This window comes from Narcine bancroftii, chromosome 7 (genome assembly GCF_036971445.1).
Source record: "Narcine bancroftii isolate sNarBan1 chromosome 7, sNarBan1.hap1, whole genome shotgun sequence".
NCBI lineage: Eukaryota > Metazoa > Chordata > Chondrichthyes > Torpediniformes > Narcinidae > Narcine > Narcine bancroftii.
The window spans coordinates 214,916,842-214,935,666 of record NC_091475.1 but is presented as its reverse complement, the minus strand read 5'-3'; the positions used below and the strand labels follow the sequence as shown (position 1 = coordinate 214,935,666).

The 18,825-nt window shown below is 48.0% G+C and overlaps 1 protein-coding gene across 4 annotated transcripts in view; it reads right to left on the bottom strand.

Annotated features, from left to right (window-relative positions):
- Positions 1–209: 209 nt before the first annotated feature.
- LOC138739703 (dynein heavy chain domain-containing protein 1) overlaps positions 210–18,825 on the bottom strand; it is a 194,564-nt gene continuing 175,948 nt past the window's right edge. For 2 of the 4 annotated variants that reach the window (XM_069892290.1, XM_069892289.1), the window contains exons 41-43: positions 16,923–17,069; positions 10,188–10,828; positions 210–4,580 (exon numbers count right to left, since the gene is read on the bottom strand). In XM_069892290.1, coding sequence (XP_069748391.1) covers positions 4,203–4,580; positions 10,188–10,828; positions 16,923–17,069 — 1,166 coding nt within the window. In that variant the 3' untranslated portion in view covers positions 210–4,202. The remainder of the gene's footprint in view (positions 4,581–10,187; positions 10,829–16,922; positions 17,070–18,825) is intronic. The other 2 variants (XR_011342368.1, XM_069892291.1) reach the window with 2 other exon arrangements.

Genomic DNA, 18,825 nt, shown 5'->3' with positions numbered 1-18,825 from the left:
TCCTGTACGCTGGCTCGACCAATGGCTGCCTCCGACGCCGACTCCTCCCCGCAGACCCTGGGAGGATTTTCCCTATTTCTGTCATTACCAGTTCTAACCTTTGGATTTTATCTTCTGTTCTTTTCATTTTCCTTTTAATTGCATTAAATTCTAATGACAACGTTTCTTTTATTGATCTCATTTGTTCCTCAAAAAAGACTTTATCTATATTCTGTTCATCAGTTTTACCTTTTATTTCTCTTTGTCTAGCAGTTTTACCTTTTGTTTCTCTTTGTCCATCAGTTTTACCTTCTATTTCTCTGTGAAGATCTTGGTCGTCTTCTTCCTCTTCTTCTGTGTCTGTACCTGTGTTTGTGTCTTTTTTTTGTGCCTGTCTCTTCTGTTTTTCCTGATGAGCTGCTTGTATCTCTTTGTTGGGCCTCTTGTTGCTCTCCCTCCCCTCCTGGTCTGTTGTGCTTCCTAACGTTGGTCGTCTTGTCGATCTTCCCTCCGTCTGTCTTCCATGTCTGTTTCGTTGCACCCTCTCTGCTGTCTTCCTCATTCTCCATCTGAGAGCCCTGGTGTCGGGCGTCTCTCAGCTGCTCGGTCTGTGACAGCCTGCTCCTCTGCTGAGCCCCCCTCCCGCCGATGTCTTCTTTCTCCTCTGATTGGGCACTTTTGTTGGGTTCCAAGCCAGTAGTGTACTGGCTGGTGGGACTCGACTCTGCAGGGCAGGTATCTTCAAGGTACTGACCTTGAGGGTCAGGCGCTCCTCGTCACCACAGCGTCCTGTTCCTTCCTGCAGGTAAGGCCTTCTTCCTTCTTCTCCTGTGACTTTTTACTTTTTTTCTGGCTGTTCTTACTTTCTCCTTCTTGGAAGCCACCTTCTTTCTCTTCTCTGTATCTTTATCTTCTATTTCTTGTACTTTTTTCTGTCATGCTTTGCTTTTTCCTGACTTTTTTTCCTATTTTCCTGGAGAGGGCTGGTTTTCCCGACCGGCCACTACTCACTGACTCCCGTAACCCCACTTCTGAAGATGGGAGGGAGAGAGAAAACAGGAAACTACAGACCAGTTAGCCTGACACCAGTAGTGGGGAAAATGCTAGTCAGTTATTAAAGATGTGATGGCAACACATTTGACATCATTGGACAGAACCAGCATGGTTTTATGATGGGAAAATCATATCTGATGAATCTTATAGATTTTTGTGAGGATGTAACTAGTAGAGTGGGTGAGGAAGAACCAGTGGATGTGGGATACCAAACTTTCAGAAAACTTTTGATAAGGTCCCACACAGGAGATTAGTGTACAAGTTTAAAGCACATGGTATAGGAGGGGATGGTGTTGAAGTGGATAGAGAATTGACTGACAGACAGGAAGCAAAGAGTAGGAATGAACGGGTTCTTTTCCGAATGGCAGGCAGTGACTAATGGGGTCTGCAAGGCTCAGTGCTGGGACCACAGTTATTTACAATATATCTGAATGACTTAGTTGAGAGAATGGAAAGCAGCATCTTCAAGTTTGCAGACGACATGAAGGTGGGTGGCAGAGTTAGCTGTGTAGAGGATGCAGGATGACTTGGATAAGTTAGGTGAGTGGGCCAGTGCATGGCAGATGCAATATAATGTGGATAAATATGAGGTTGTCTACTTTGGAGGCAAGAACAGGAGAGAAGATTATTCCCTAAATGGTGTCCGATGAGGAAAAGGAGAGATGCAACGAGACCTGAGTGTTGCCGTGCACCAGTCATTGAAAGTGGGCATGCAGGTACAGCAGGCAGAGAGGAAAGCAAATGGTATGTTGGCATTCATAGCAAAAGGATTCGAGTACAGGAGCAGAGAGGATCTACTGCAGCTCTACAGGGCCTTGGTGAGACCACAGCTGGAATATTATGTACAGTTTTGGTCTCTGTATCTGAGGAAAGACATCCTTGCAATAGAGGGAGTGCAGAAATGGTTCACTTGATTGATACCAGGGATGGCAGGACTTGCATATGAATAAAGGCTGGATCGACTAGGCTTATACTCTCTGGAATTGAGAAGATTGAGGGGGGATCTTATAGAAATGTATAAAATTCTTAAGGGATTGGTCAGGCCAGATGCAGGAAGGTTGATCCCGATGTTGGGGAAAACTAGAACCAGGGAGTCACAGTTTAAGGATAAGGGACTGAGATGAGAATTTTTTTCTCTCTCAGTGAGTGGTGAATCTGTGGAATTCTTTGCCACAGGAAGTAGTTGAAGCCAGTTCTTTATCTATATTTAAGAGGGAGTTAGATTTGGCCCTTGTGGCTAAGGGGATCGGGGGATATGGGGAGAAGGCAGGCACTAGGTACTGAGTAGATGATCAGCCATGATCTAAATGAATGGCGGTGGAGGCTTGAAGGGCCAAATGGCCTCCTCCTACACCTAGTTTCTATGATTATGAGACACCTTAAGAGAGTTGAGCGGCATCATCCAGCTCTTCATCCTGGGCGACACCATTGTTGTTTCACACAACTTTGTTCAAACAGCTGCTACGATCAAAGCCCGGCCAAGGCCCTCCCTCCGCTGGCTGGATATTTTATCCCCTCTTCACCAAAGGTTTATGTGCGACTTCAGAGAACATTTATTTCTACAATTTTAAAATTGCATATTTTTAACCTATTATTTTATTATCTTTTAATTTTGTATTTATTTTACTTTTTTTTGGCCAATCTGTTGAATTCTAGGTGCCAGGGGTTTTACAGTGTATAACATTTAGGCCTGAGCAAGGTGTGAGCAAAAAGCAGGAAGGCACCAGATAAAAAGGCTGGGAGATGGGGGAAGGAAGGGCAAGGGGATGGGCACAAGCCAACAGACAGAAGGTGACAATTGGACATGGTCAGGACACTTGCTACTCGATCCCACAGCTAAACACATCTTCCCCACTCCTGGGGGGGGAGGGGAGGGGAGACAGAGTGGGGGGGAGGGGAGACGAAGTGAGTAGGGGGAGGGAGGGAGACAGTGGGGGGAGGGGAGACAGTGGGGGGGAGGGGAGACAGTGGAGGGGAGGGGAGACAGAGTGAGTGGGGAGGAAGGGGAGACAGAGGGGGGGAAGGGGAGACGGAGTATGGTGGAGTGGAGGGACACCACTTTTTAAAGAGGGGTGTTTTGGACAACTGCCTTCTTTGGCCAGGGGGCGTCCCGTGGAAGTTCTACAAGCCATGGGTGGAATATGGTGTTCAGTTGGGTCACCTCGCAGTAAAACGTGTATGACATAGTTGTAGAGGGACAGAAGAGGGTTTCAAAGTTATTGCCAGCATTAGGGAAGTTGAGTTACTGAGAGATCTGAAAAGCCAGGCCTGTTTTCCTTAGAGTTTAGGAGGTTGAGAGAGAATCTATTGAGGTTTATAAACCAGGAGGGCAGGCAGTTTGGCACGGTCAAGCTGGGCCTCTGGCCTGGTTCAGTGCCGTTCAACTCTGTGTCAGGAGATGGGGAAGATCTGCTTTTTCTGAAATAAGCAGGAATGTTAAACACCAGCGTCTCCCAACATTGGACCAATTGGTCAGAAACTAGAATCAAAAACAAAGTATTTGGTTTGAGGTGAAAGGAAGGAGGTTTAAAGGGGATTTGAGGGTTTGGGATCTGGAAGATACTGCAGAGCAGGTGGTGCAGGCAGGTTTGAGACATTGAAACAGGCACGAGAAGAAGAAAGGGTAGGGTCCTAATATAGGCAAATAGGAAGGGATGGATGAGCTAGAGATTGGCATGTTACAGTAGTCGAGGACTCAAAGGTTGGCATGGTTATGGTGGGTGAGGGCCCAGAGGTTGGCATGGTTACAGTGGGTGAAGCCCCAGGGGTTGGCATGGTTATGGTGGGTGAGGGCCCAGAGGTTGGCATGGTTACGACAGGTGAGGGCCCAGAAGTTGGCATGGTTACGACAGGTGAGGGCCCAGAGGTTGGCATGGTTACGACAGGTGAGGGCCCAGAGGTTGGCATGGTTACGACAGGTGAGGGCCCAGAGGTTGGCATGGTTACGACAGGTGACGGCCCAGAGGTTGGCATGGTTACGACAGGTGAGGGCCCAGAGGTTGGCATGGTTACAGTAGGTGTGGAGCCTGTTCCTGTGCCAGGTGGATAACTGGAAAAGCTGCATTAATTGTTGAAGCCGTATTTGCATCGGAGACTCCCTGCACGTCAGGAGTTACTGACCTGTTAATTTCTGCTGCATGAATAGATTTGATTTATTATATATTCAAGGTTTAGTTCTGAGCAGTTGGCTGTGTTTCAGGACTGCAGAGAAGGCTGGTAATGTGAACCCGTCTCTGGGCACACACCTGGGGGTCGAGCTTCGATGCGATGGAGATGGAAGTGATCATATTTTTGTCTGCCAAGTGCACTGCCTGGTTCTCTGCACCCACGTACACAGGGCACTTGTACTCCGGGTGAAGCGAGCGGCTGCCTGCTACCTCCGCCTCCTCTGGCTGGAACCACACCACCGGCATGCTGCATGGGCTGATGGAAACTGTGTCCTGCAGAAGCCCTAGTTTGCTGTCCCACAGGGCCCCGTGTAAATGCAGGCCGGTGACGTAGATGCCGTTCACTGGAGGACTGGCAGGAGGGAGGGAGCTGCTCAATACCTGAAAGATAATTAACACATTCTCAGCAATATGTGAGTGGGCTGGGCCCTACCTCTAAACCTCGAGTCCCAGTCAAGAGGCAGGTTACACTGCCCAGGCGAAGGCCAGCTTGTGCGTCCCAGCAGTGCCTATCGTGTCCACACCCCAAGCCTTGCTTGATTTCTCCCCACCTTTCAGGCCAAGCACTTCTTGTCTCTCTGTGGGATCAGGACAGGCCTTTATCCAAAGGTGGATGTCAGGATGGAGGGATTGTGGCAACACAGAGATCAGGCAGAAAGGGGGAGAATTATGAAGCTACTTTCAAAAGGTGCAAGACTGAAAAACAGTGGTGTTCCCCTCCACCAAGTCAGATCCAATCTGCAAGTAAACACAGGCAGTGTCATGAGAGCACCTTTGTCTTGAGAGGCGTCAATGCGGAGCAGAGATGAGATCTGCCCGTGGTGGTTCAGAGGTGCTTGAGGTTTGGCCCTTCTGCAGATTGTGAGACATTGGTGTCCTTGCCAACCACCTCTGTGGGAATATGTCTGGCTACAGCTCGATGGATCTCACTGCAGTTCGACTCGTCATCGACAGGAGCTTTAGTGGTTACACTGAGAGAACAGGGCAAGGGAGAACAAGGAGTGTAGGATTCCCTTCATGGGGTAGACGAGCAGCCACAGTCAAGCCTGTGGCACCGTGACCACCTCTGGCACAGTGAGCGGTGGAGACTATGTGAGCTGCTTTGATTGGAGATGAGAGATTCTGTGGCTGTGAGCAAGATTCAGAGTGGTGCGTTGCTTTCCAGTGCCAAGGTCAAGGATGCACATTCTGAAAGGGGTGCATGAGGAGCCAGAGGTCTTTGCAAACATTGCTACCAACAACATAAGTTGTTGAATGCGGGGAGTTACCAAGGTTAAAAAGCAGGGCCCCGGATTACTTCCTGGTATCAGATACCAGTGAGGGCAGTGAGTGGAATGTATGGCTGACATGGTTATCTAGGAGGAAGGGGTTCAGGTTCTTGGGGCAGAGGTGATTTGTACAGAGGCAGGGAGGGGGGATGTAGGAGGGAGAGGGAGGGGGAAGGAGGGAGGTTCGATATGAAAACGGCATTAATTTTCATGCAGGAAGACCGACAGGTAAGGCAGATCATCTCAGGGCATGGGACTGGAGATAATTATTATGGAAACATGGTTGAGTGCAGACAGGACTGGCAGCTCAACAAGGCAGCCAACATTATAAACCTAAAGGCAGAGAACTGGTGAAGGGCAGGATTCTTTACAGTGTGGAGGAACAGAGGGACCTTGGGGTCCATGTACCTAGATCCCTCAAGGATGCTGAGCAGATTGATCATGTGGTTAAGAAGATCCATGGTATGCTGGCCTACATTATTCGGGGGAATGAGTATGTGAGATAATGTTACAGGTCTATAAGCAAGACCACACGTAATATTGTGTTCAGTTCTGGTCACCCCATTACAGGAAGGGTGTGGGAGCTATGGAAAAGCTGCAGAGGAGATTTACTAAGATGTTGCCTGGATTGGAGAATGTGTCTTCTGAGGTAAGGTTAATAGGGTTAGGGCTTTTCTCTTTGGAGTGAGAGGAGACTAAATAGGGGTGTTGTTGTTTTCCAACTGCTATTGAGAATAGTCAACATGGCTTTGTGTGTGGTAGGTCATATTTAAACAATCTTGTAGAATTTTTCGAGGAGGATACCAGTAAAGTTGATGAAGGAAAGGCTGTGGATGTTGTCTATGTGGACTTTAGTCAGGCCTTTAATAAGGTCCCACATGGGAGGTTAGCCCAGAAGGTTCAGACGTTCAGTATTCATGGTGAAGTAGTGAACTGGATTCGACAATAACTGGACAGAAGAAGCCAGAGAGTAATGGTGAATTATGCTTCTCAGATTGAAGGCCTGTGACTAGTGCTGTGCCTCAGGGATCAGTGCTGGGACCATTGTCATTTGTCATCTATATCAATGATCTGGTTAATAATGTGGTAAATTGGATCAGAAAGATTGGAGGCATTGTGGACAGTGAAGAAGGGTTTCAAAACTTGCTGAGGGATCTGAACAACTGGAAAAATGGCAGATGGAATTTAATGCAGACAAATGTGAGGTGTTGCATTTTGGATGGACAAACCAAGAAAGGACGTACACGGTGAATGGTCGGGCAGAGGAGTGCGGTAGAACAGAGGGATCTGGGAATAGATACATAATTCCCTGAAAGTGGGATCACAGGTGGACAGGGTTGTAAAGAGACCTTTTGGCATAATGGCCTTCATAAATCAAAGTATTGAGTACAGGAGGTGGGATGTTATAGTAAAGCTATATAAGACATTGGGGAGGCCAAATTTGGAGTATTGTGTCCAGTTTTGTCACCGAACTACAGGAAGGATATCAATAAGATTGAAAGAGGGCAGAGAAGATTTACTAGGATGTTGCCCAGATTCAGGGATTGAGTTACAGGGAAAGGTTAAACAGATAAACGCAGTCTCAATTTTGACAGGTACATAGATGGGAGAGGTATGGGGGGGGGGGGGGTGGGATATGGTGATAATAGTTTAGCACAGACTAGATGCGCTGAAGGGCCTCTTTCTGTGCTAAAGTGCTCTGTGGTTCAGCTGCAGCAATGATGTACGTTGCATATGTGTGTGGCATCATCATCAATATTCCAAGGGACAGAACACCACAGCAGTACTGAGCTTATTCCTGGGGGGGTGGACAGTGAGGTATATGGGTGGAGGGGATGATTAATGTGATTATACAATAGCCTCCCTAGCAGTATTAAAGGAGCAGATATGAAGGGAGGGTAATTGTTCCCAATCTCATCATTCACTAAACCAAGGCTCAACATTAGCTGCCCTCAGTCTTGCACTCCACTCACCCACAGTGAAGATGGAATTCTCAGTAGTTTAGAACATAGAAATCTACAGGAAAGTACAGGCCCTTCAGCCCACAGTGTTGTGCTGACCCAATAACCTACTCTAACAACTGCCCAGAATTTCCCTACTGCAGAAAATCCTCCATTTCTCAGCTCCTCATGCCAAATAGTGTACCTGCCCTCCATCACTGATGCTGGCAACGTGTTCCATGTAACCAGCACTCTTCTGTGTTTAAAAACCTGCCCCTGTACTTACACCCAAACACCTTAAAGCTTATGTCCCTCGTGTAAGCCATTTCAGCCCTGAAGAAAGACCCTGACTTCATCTGCTGTGTTCTTCTTGCATTAAAGTTCACACATTTCATCTCATCCAACTGACTGCATTTATATTCCATCCACTGCCTGTCCTTCCTCATGGTCTCACAACATTGCACTGACCTCCCCACTAACTGTTCCATCATCTGATCTGACACCAGTTCTCAACCACTCACTTTTACAAAATAGAAAGTTTTGATGCTGCCTTTAACCTTCCTTGTCAACCACACCCTCCCTTTAGAATGCTCCTCCTTTGGGACAAGACCATAACATAGGAACAGGCCATTCAGCCCATTGAGTCTGTCCCACCATTTAATCATGAGCTGATCCATTTCCCCACTCACCCCACTGCCCACCCTTTTCCCCATAACTCTGAAGCACAAGCTAATCAAGAACCGATCAATCTCTGCCATAAATACACCCAATGGCCTGGCCTCCACAACCACCTGTGGCAATAAATTCCACAGATTCACTGCCCTCTGGCTGAAGAAATTCCTCTACATCTCTATTCTAATTGAACGCCCTTCAATCCTGAAGTTGTGCTCCCTTGTCCTGGATTCTCCATGGGAAATAACCTTTCCACATCTACTCTGTCCACACCTTTCAACATTTGAAATGTTTCAGAGATCTACGTACAAGGCCAAAAGCTGTCAAACATTCCTCATGTGATAACCCTTTCATTCTCAAAATTATCCTAGTGAACCTTCTCTGAAACCTCTCCAACATCAGCACATCCTTTCTCAAGAGAGGAGCCCAAAACTTTGGCTTCTCCTGTCATGTGCCTCCACGTACCCAGTCACCTCATCCTTGACAATCGACTCTAATATCTCCCCAACCACCGACATCAGGCTCACTGGTCGATCATTTCCTTTCTGCTGCCTCCCTCCCTTCTTGAATCGTGGGGTGACATTTGTGATTTTCCAGTCCTCCAGGACCAGGCCAGAATCTATTGATTTCTGAAAGATTATTCCCAACACCTCCACAATCTCTACCACTCCCTATTACAGGACCCAAGGGTGCGATCCATCTGGTCCAGGCGACTAATCCACCCTTAGACCACCAGCTTTCTGAGCACCTTCTCCCTTGAAATAGTAACAGGACTCACTTCCCTTCCCTGATCCCCTTCGGAATCTGGCCCACAGCTCGTGTCTTCCACAGTGAAGCCTGATGCCAAATGTTCACTTAGTTCCTCATCTCCCATTATTATTTCTCCAGCATCATTTTCTAGTTACCCTAGATCCACTCTCACCTCTCTTGTACCCTTTGATATTATTTGTGAGCCTTCTCTCATATTTCATCTTTTCCTTCCTGATGAGTTTTTTTTAACCTTCTGTAAGTTATTAAAATCTTCCCACTCATTTTTGCTTCTTGTCTGCCCTCTCTTTTGCTTTGACTTCCCTCATCAGCCCCAGTTGTTGAGTTTTCCATTGGAATATTTCCCCTTTTTGGTCTGTATTTATCCTGTACCTCCTCATTTCTTGCAGAAACCATCCATTGCTGTTGTGCCCCCTTCTCATCTACTTTGGCCAGTTCCTCTCTCAGATCCCTTTACTCCACTGATATATCGACACATCTAACTTTAGTTTCTCCCTGATAAATCTTAAATTGAACTCATTCATATTGTGATCACTACCCTTCATGGTTCCTTGACTCTAAGCTCTCTATCACCTGTGGTGCATTACACAGAACCCAGTCCAGTCCAGCCGATCCCCTCATGGGCTCATCAACAAACTGTTCTAAAAAGCTGTTCTACAAATTCTCTTTTGAGATCCAACCCCAACCTGGTTTTCCCAATCTACTTGCATGTTAAAATCCCCCATGACGACCAGAACATTGCCCTTCTGACACCCCTTTTCTATCTGCTGTTGTAAATTGTTGTCCACATCCCAGCTACTGTCTGGAGGTCTGGATATAACTACCAACAGTGTCCTTTTACCCTTATTCTTTCTTAGCTCAACCCACATGATTCTGTATCTTCTAATCCTGCATCACCTCTTTCTAACAATTTAATGTTGTTCCTTATCTACCTATCCATTCGATACCCTGTGTATCCTTGGAGGGGGTGAGGGTGCGGGAGATTGAGTGAGGGTGGGAGAGATCAAATGAGGGTGGGGGAAGGGGATGAGGGAGAAGTTTTTAAAATCTTCCCAATCCTTCCCACTCATTTTTGCTTCTCGTCTGCCCTCTCTTTTGCTTTGACTTCCCTCATCAGCCCCAGTTGTTGAGTTTTCCATTGGAATATTTCCCCTTTTCGGTCTGTATTTCTCCTGTACCTCCTCATTTCTTGCAGAAACCATCCATTGCTGTTGTACCCCCTTTTCATCTACTTTGACCAGTTCCTCTCTCAGGTGCACGAAAGTGGTAGGTGGGTGTGATGGAGTGTGAGGGAAGGAAGGATGGGGGTGATGGGGTGAGGATGAAGGAGGGGTACCTACCTGTGCATGGAGGCGGTAGGTATCAAGTGGGCGCTGCTCCTGGCGGGCGCGCTGCTGCAGGAGGCAGAGGAGGAGGAGCCGGGGCCGGCGGAAGGCAGACAGATTGTAGGTGGTGGTGAGCCCATTTTGCTGGATATACTGCTCCAGCAGTCGGACACGGGTCTCCATGCAATGTAGCCACAGTGGCAGCGGCACAGACTGGCGCGCACCCAGGCACCAGGATGAGGGCACGTGACCTTGCTGCAGCAACCCACACATACGGTGTCGGACCCCACTGCAGCATGCCAGTCCCCGCAGCCCCTCCAGGGCATGGGTCAGAGCGCATGCGTGGCTCCGCAGCTGCTGCTGGACCTGTCGGTATTCCTGGAGCACGAGGCTGAGTACTGGCCGTTCGCTCTCAGCACCACCGCTTGCCTCCACGCTGCACAGCCTCTCCAGCTGCACTAACCCCTCGACCAGCAGCTGCTCAAAGCCGCTCAGCCCGGGGTCTTGGCCCAGCCATGGCCACTGTGACTGGTGCAGGATAAGGCTGGTGTCGGCTGCGTCCTCCTCTATTAGCAGCCTCTCCAACCCCTCACTCAGCCCCACCGCCCCCATATCCATGCGGCTCGTCATCAGCTCTATCGGATAGTAGGCGTCACCTGTTGGGGTGGAGAAGACATGGGTCAGACCATGGGGGGGAAAGAGATAGGGGTCAGACCATGGGGGGGGGAAAGAGATAGGGGTCAGACCATGGGGAGGGGGGAGACAGGGGTCAGACCATGGGGGGGAGTGATAGGGGTTAGACCATGGGGGGGAGAGATAGGGGTTAGACCATGGGGGGGAGAGATAGGGGCTAGACCATGGGGGGGGAGAGATAGGGGTTAGACCATGGGGAGGGGGGAGACAGGGGTCAGACCATGGGGGGGGAAAGAGATAGGGGGTCAGACCGTGGGGGGGGGGAAAGAGATAGGGGTCAGACCGTGGGGAGGGGGGAGACAGGGGTCAGACCATGGGGGGGGGAGTGATAGGGGTTAGACCATGGGGGGGAGAGATAGGGGCTAGACCATGGGGGGGGAGAGATAGGGGTTAGACCATGGGGAGGGGGGAGACAGGGGTCAGACCATGGGGGGGGGGGGAAAGATAGGGGTTAGACAGGGACTCTCTCCACAAATACCAACATATCTCAATTCATTTTATAAACCACAAATTAAACTCAATTATAATGTGATCACTGCCACCTCCCACAATCTTCCTTTCTCTGTAATCACCTCTGGTGCATTACACACCCCATAAGACATTGGAGCAGAAATAAGCCATTCAGCCCATTGAGTCTGCCCCACCATTTAATCTTGAACTGATCCATTTCCCAAACCCCACTACCTGGCCTTTTCCCCATTACCTTTGATGCTCTGGCATAAATCCACCCAATGGCCTGGCCTCCACAACCACCTGTGACAACAATTTCCACCACATCTCTGTTCTAAGGGACATGCTTTAATCCTGAAGTTGAGCACTCTTGTTTCTCCCACCATGTCAACCCTAGACACAACTTTTCTACATCTACTCTGTAATTACAAGTGTATTCACTATCTCTAGAACACTCCCTTAAACACTCTGGAATTCAGTAAGGATTTATCCTGAAACTCTGTTAATTTTCCTGTTACAATTTTATAATGGAGAATGAAATCACATTTTTCATTAATTCCCCCAGTGAAAACCCTTTGACATTGCCATATAAAGTATGTGGCATTGATGGTGAGAGAAGGGACCGACACGATTGACAGGAAGGATATTAACTCGGAAGATGCGGAATCTATATGGGTAGAACTGAGGAACAGCAAGGGGCGGAAAACGTTAGTGGGGGTGGTATATAGGCCTCCAAATAGTAGTGTAGAGGTGAGGGAAGGCATTAAAAGAGAAATTAGAGAAGCGTGCAATAAGGGAACAGCCGTCATCATGGGAGACTTTAATTTACATATAGATTGGACGAGTCAAATTGGTAAAAATACTGAGGAGGAGGAATTCCTTGAATGTTTACGGGACGGTTATCTAGACCAATATGTCGAGGAACCAACTCGGGAGCAGGCCATTTTAGATTGGGTATTATGCAAATGATAAGGGGCTAATCAACAATCTTGTTGTACGAGGCCCTTTGGGTAGGAGTGATCACAATATGATCGAATTCTCACTCAACATGGAGAGTGATGAAATTAAAACCGAGACTAAGGTCCTGAATTTAAATAAAGGGAATTATGATGGTATGAGACGGGAGTTGAGTAAGATTGATTGGGTGGTGTTTATGGGGGAGTTGACTGTGGATAGGCAATGGAAAGCATTCACAGATCTAATGGAAGAATTGCAGAAATTGTTTATACCGGTTTGGCATAAAAATAAACCAAAAAAGGTGACTCAACCGTGTATAACAAGGGAAATTAGAGACAGCATTAGGTCCAAAGGGAGAGCATATCAATTGGCCAAAAAAAGTACCAAATCTGAAGACTGGGAACAGTTCAAGATGCATCAAAGGAGGACAAAGGGATTAATCAAGAGAGCAAAAATAAATTACGAAAGTAAGCTTGCGGCAAATATAAAAACCGACTGCAAAAGCTTTTATAAATATGTCAAGAGGAAAAGATTGGTGAAATCCAGAGTAGGTCCCTTGCAGTCAGAATCAGGGGAATATATAATGGGGAATAAGGAAATGGCAGACCAATTAAATTCTTATTTTAGTTCTGTTTTTACAAGAGAGGATACAAATAACCTCCCAAGGATGTTGGGAAACATAGAGACTAATGCAAGGGAGAAACTGAAAGAAATCAGTATCTCTAAGGACATGGTCTTGGGGAAATTGATGGGATTGAAGGCAGATAAATCCCAAGGGCCTGATAATCTACATCCTAGGGTACTTAAGGAAGTGGCCATTCAGATAGCAGATGCTTTAAGAATTATTTTCCAGAACTTGATAGACTCAGGATCAGTACCCATGGATTGGAGGGTAGCTAATGTTACCCCACTATTTAAAAAGAGGGGTAGAGAAAAAGCGGGGAATTATAGGCCAGTGAGCCTTACATCAGTAGTGGGCAAAATGATGGAATCCATTATTAAGGATGTAATAGCGGAGCATATGACTAGCAGAGAAGGGATCGGACAGAGTCAACATGGATTTATAAAAGGTAAATCGTGCTTGACAAATCTATTGGAATTCTTTGAGATGGTGACAGGTAAAATAGATGGGGGAGAGCCAGTGGATGTGGTGTACCTGGACTTCCAAAAGGCCTTCGATAAGGTCCCACATAAATGACTGGCATGCAAAATCAAGGCTCATGGGATTGGGGGCAAGGTATTGATGTGGATTGAGAACTGGCTGGCAGGTAGAAGACAGAGAGTTGGGATAAATGGCTCGTTTTCTGAGTGGCAGGCGGTGACCAGTGGGGTGCCACAGGGATCTGTACTGGGACCCCAGCTGTTCACAATTTACATTAATGATCTGGATGAGGGGATTGGATGCAATATCTCCAAATTTGCAGATGACACTAAGTTAGGAGGGGTTGTGTGCACGGAAAAGGGGATCAGGAAGCTCCAGTGTGATTTGGATAAATTGGGGAACTGGGCAGATACATGGCAAATGCACTACAATGTGGATCAATGTGAGGTTATCCACTTTGGTCATACAAACCGGAGGGCAGATTACTATTTGAATGGCAATAGATTGGGAGATGGGGAAGTGCAGAGAGACCTAGGGGTTCTTGTGCACCAGTCACTGAAGGCGAGCATGCAGGTACAGCAGGCGGTTAAAAAGGCAAATGGTATGTTGGCCTTCATATCAAGAGGGTTTGAGTATAGGAACAAGGATACCTTACTGCAGCTGTACAGGGCCTTGGTGAGACCCCACCTGGAGTATTGTGTGCAGTTTTGGTCACCTTATCTAAGGAAGGATGTTCTTGCAATGGAGGGAGTGCAGAGGCGATTCACCAGGCTGATACCTGGAATGGCAGGAATGACTGATGAGGAAAGATTGCGCAAATTGGGATTGTACTCGCTGGAGTTTAGAAGATTGAGAGGGGATCTCATAGAGACATATAAAATTCTGGCAGGACTGGACAGAATGGATACGGAAGGGATGTTTCCAATGGTGGGGGAGTCCAGAACCCAGGGCCATGGTTCGAGGATAATAGGCAAACCATTTAGGACCGAGATGAGAAGGAATCTCTTTACCCAGAGGGTGGTGAATCTGTGGAATTCATTGCCACAGAGGGCAGTAGAGGCAAGTTCATTGAATATATTTGAGAGGGAATTAGATATATTTCTTCAATATAAGGGAATTAGGGGTTATGGAGAGAAGGCGGGACGGGGTACTGAACTTTAACATCAGCCATGATCTCATTGAATGGCGGAGCAGGCTCGAAGGGCCGAATGACCTACTCCTGCTCCTATCTTCTATGTTTCTATGTGGAGAACAAGAGCATGGGTCACATCAAGTTTAGACCCATCAGGGGAATCATGGAAATATGTGCATGGAGACGGAGGAGGTCGCAAAGGTCCTTAATGAATACTTTGCTTCAGAATTCACCAGAGACAAGGACCTTGGTAATTGTGAGGATGATTTGTGGTGGACTGAGGCACCAGAGCATGTTGACATTAAGAAAGGGGATGTGTTGGAGCTTTGGAAAAACATAAAGTTGGATAAGTGGCCTGGACCAGAAGAGGTTTACTCAAGATTTACTCATGGCTACTGTGGGGAACGAGGGAGGAGATTCCTGACCCACTGGCAATGATCTTCGCATTGGCACTGGGGACAGGAGAAGTGCCAGAGGATTGGAGGGGTGGAAATGTTGTTCCCCTGTTCTAGAAAGGGAGTGGAGATAACTCAGGGAATTATAGACCACTGAAGGCACGCTGTTGGAGAAGTTCCTGAGATAGGATTTACAAGCATTTAGAGTGGCATAATCTGGTTATGGATAGTCAGCATGGCTTCGCCAGGGGAAGGTCGTATCTCATGGACCTGATTAAATTATTTTGAGGATGTAACTAAGCTCATTGATGCAGGTAGAGCGGTGGATATGGTGTTTGTGGGTGTCAGTGAGTCATCTGATAAAGTTCCCAATGAAAGGCTTGTTCAGAAAGTAAGGCCTTGCTTTGTGGATATAGAATTGGTGCCCAGAGTGGGCAGAGGGTGGATGTAGATGGTTCGTATTCTGCATGGAGGTCAGTGACCAGTGGTGGTCTGCAGGAATGTGTTCTGGGACCCCTCTTCTTTGTGCTTTTTATAAATGACCCGGATGAGGAAGTGGAAGGGTGGGTTAGTAAGTCTGCAGATCTCACAAAGGTTGGTGGAGTTGTGGATAGTCAGGAGGGCTGCCAAAGGCTACAGTGGGACATTGATAGGATGCAAAGCTGGGCTGAGAAGTGACAGATGGAGTTTAACCCAGAAAAATGTGAAGCAATTCATTTCAATATGCCAAATCTGAAGGCAGAATTCCATGTTAATGAGAGCACTTTGAGCAGTGGGGATGAACTGAGAGATCATGGTGTCCGTGTCCACAGGACACTCAAAGCTACAGCACATGTATGTGTGTGGGCCTTCAAGAACCGTGGGATCAAGTTCAAGAACCATGCAGCTCTACAAGACCATAGTTAGGCCTTACTTGGAGTACTGTGCACTGCTCTGTCACCTCACTGCAGGAGGGATGTGGAAGTGATAGAGAGGATGCAGAGGAGATTTACAAGGGTGCTGCCTGGATTGGAGAGCATGCCTTGAAGATTGGTTGAGTGAACCTGGTCTTTTCTCCTTGGATTGACCTAGGATGAGGGGAGACGTGTTAGAGGTGCACAAGATGATGAGAAACTGATCGTGTGGATGGCCAGAGGCTTTTTCCCAGGGCTGAAATGGCCAACATGAAGAGACATAGCTTTAAGGTGGTTGGGAGCAAGTCCAGGGGGATGTAAGAGGTACGTTTTTCACCCACTGAGAGTGGTGAGTGCATGGAATGTGCTGCTGGCAACAGTGGTGGAGGCTGGGACAATAGGATCATTTATTAGACTATCAGACAGGTATGTGGAACTGAGAAAAATGGAGGATTCTGCAGTGGGGAAATTCTAGTTAGAGTAGGTTATTAGGTCATCACAACACTGTGGGCCAAAGGGCCTGCACTGTGCTGTAGATTCCTATGTTCTCTGTAATTCCTCCTCTGTGCCAGTCCTTGCAGTCAGTTTTTATGTTTCTTGTGCATTTACCCTCCTGGTCCATCTCCTCTAATGAATCCGGAGCTTCTCCCAGCCCACACCTGCTGATTTTCCTAACAATTACTGGCTCTTCTTTGATTTTACCGCTGTTCCTGATTTCTCTTGTTGGCTACAGTTTATTTTGATGGTATGAGGCGAAGGTGTGCTGAGGAAGAAAGGCAGTGAACAGCATTTTCTGGAAACCTGCTGTAAACACAGAGGCCTGGAGATCCTCAGCAGATCAATCAGCGCCAGGGGTGGGGGAGAGATGAGGCAGTACTACCATGTGGGACAATCGTACCTCCTGCTTTCTTCCCACCCACGGACACCCCTTCCCCCTGGATCGTTTCGTGTACCCCCCAGATGCTGCCCGACCTGCTGAGTTCTTGACTTATGGAGCAGGGGAGGAGTCTCTGCACCCTGCGTGCTGTGGGACCAGATGTCCAGTTCAGCAGTTACTGATGGTTTGATTGATTGGCTTTGGGAATGGTGGGTTAGAGGGCTGGGCCTAGCAGGAGGAGGGTTTCACACCTGTGGAGCTGGTGAGGCAGGAGATGAGGCCTTGAATCCCTTTGCTGGAGGTAACGTAGCTGCTTGTCCTTACACAGTGGTTGATGACACTCCTCAGGGCCACCTCATCCCCTCCATCCAGCACGTGTCCCTGATGCACCACCACACCTTCAGAGAAAGGGAGAGAGAGGGAGATTAATGATGGATTGGCTCTGGCTTCATCTTGAGACGAGCACGTGGTTCAGCAACAGTTCATGTCTTCAAGTTCTACCTTCTCCTAACCTCTGCCTGATGTTTACCATCCCCTCCGACCTCTTTTTGGAGACTGAATGCTCTGTCCTCAATAGAGGCCTCACCTTTGTCCCTTTTCACCCACATTTTAACATGTTATGCACACCCCATGATGTAATAATTCTTCTGTCGACTCCGTCTCCATCTTACTTCCACACCCACGATTCTCCACCACCCATTACAGACCCCTTCTCCTGCTTTAAACCACTTTCCTCCTCCTGGACACCTTGCTCTGCTCTTCTTCCTGCTCTGGACCTTTATATTTCCAACTGCTCCCTGCGACATCAACTGTATCGACTTCACTACCTCCCCTCACTCATTCCAATCTCACCCCCTCGGATCGCCTGGCCCTCCACTCTCTCCGCACCAATCCAAACCTCACCATCAAACCTGCAGACAAGCGCGGCTCTGTTGTGGTCTGGTGCACTGACCTCTATCTGGCCGAGGCCAGACGACAACTGTGAGACACCTTCTCCTCTTACCCCTCCCACAGAACCCCACCAAAACTCATCAAATCCTGTATCATGCACCATCTCTGAACTCGTCACTTCTGGTCACCTCCCTGGCACGGCCTCCAACCTCATTGTTTCCAAACCCTGTCCCACCCGTTTCTACCTCCTACCCAAGATCCACAGCCCAATTGTCCAAGCAGACCCATCGTATCCATGTGATCCGCTTACTTTGACTCTTGTCCCCCTGGTTCAGTCCCTCCCCACCTACATCTGGGACACTTCACTTACCCTCCATCACTGAACTCGATTGCCTCATATTTACCATGGACATCCCTATATAGCTCCATTCCCCATACTGAAGGCCTCAAAGCCCTTTGTTTCTTTCTGGACAATAGAACCAACCAATCCCCTTCTGCCACCACCCTCCTCCGGCTGGCAGAACTTGTCCTCACTCTCAATAATTTCTCCTTTAACTCATCCCACTTACTCCAGGTTAAAGAGGTGGCCATGGGTACCCATATGGGCCCCAGCTGTGCCTGTCTTTTTGTTGGCTGTGTGGACCAATCCATGCTACAAGCCAAAACAGACAAGGCCCCTCAACTCTTCCTCCTCTTCATCAACGACTACTTTGGTGCTGCCTCGTGCCCACGATGAGCTCGTTGGCTTCATTCACTTTGCTGCCAACTTCCTCCCCAACCTCAAATTCACTTGATCCATCTCTCGCAACACTCTCCCTTTCCTCGATCTCTCTGTCTCCATCTCGGGAGACAAACTCTTGTCAAACCCACCAACTCCCACAGCTACCTCGTCTACACCTCTTCCCACCCTGTCCCCTGTAAGGATTCCATTCCATTCTCTCAATCCCTCTGTCTCCATCACATTTGCACCCAGGATGAGGACATCCATGCAGGTCATCAGAGATGTCCTCCTTCTTCAAACAACGTGGTTTTCCCTCCACCACCATCAACTCAGCCCTCACCCGCATATCCTCCATTACCCACACTATCTGCCCTGGCCCCCTCCGCTCCCACGCACAAGGACAGGATTCCTCTGACCTCACCTACCACCCCATCAGCCTCTGCATCTAACATATCCCCCTCTGCCATTTCCACCACCTACTACATGATCCCACCACTAGACATATATTCCCCTCTCCTCCTCTCTCCGCCTTCTGCAGGGAC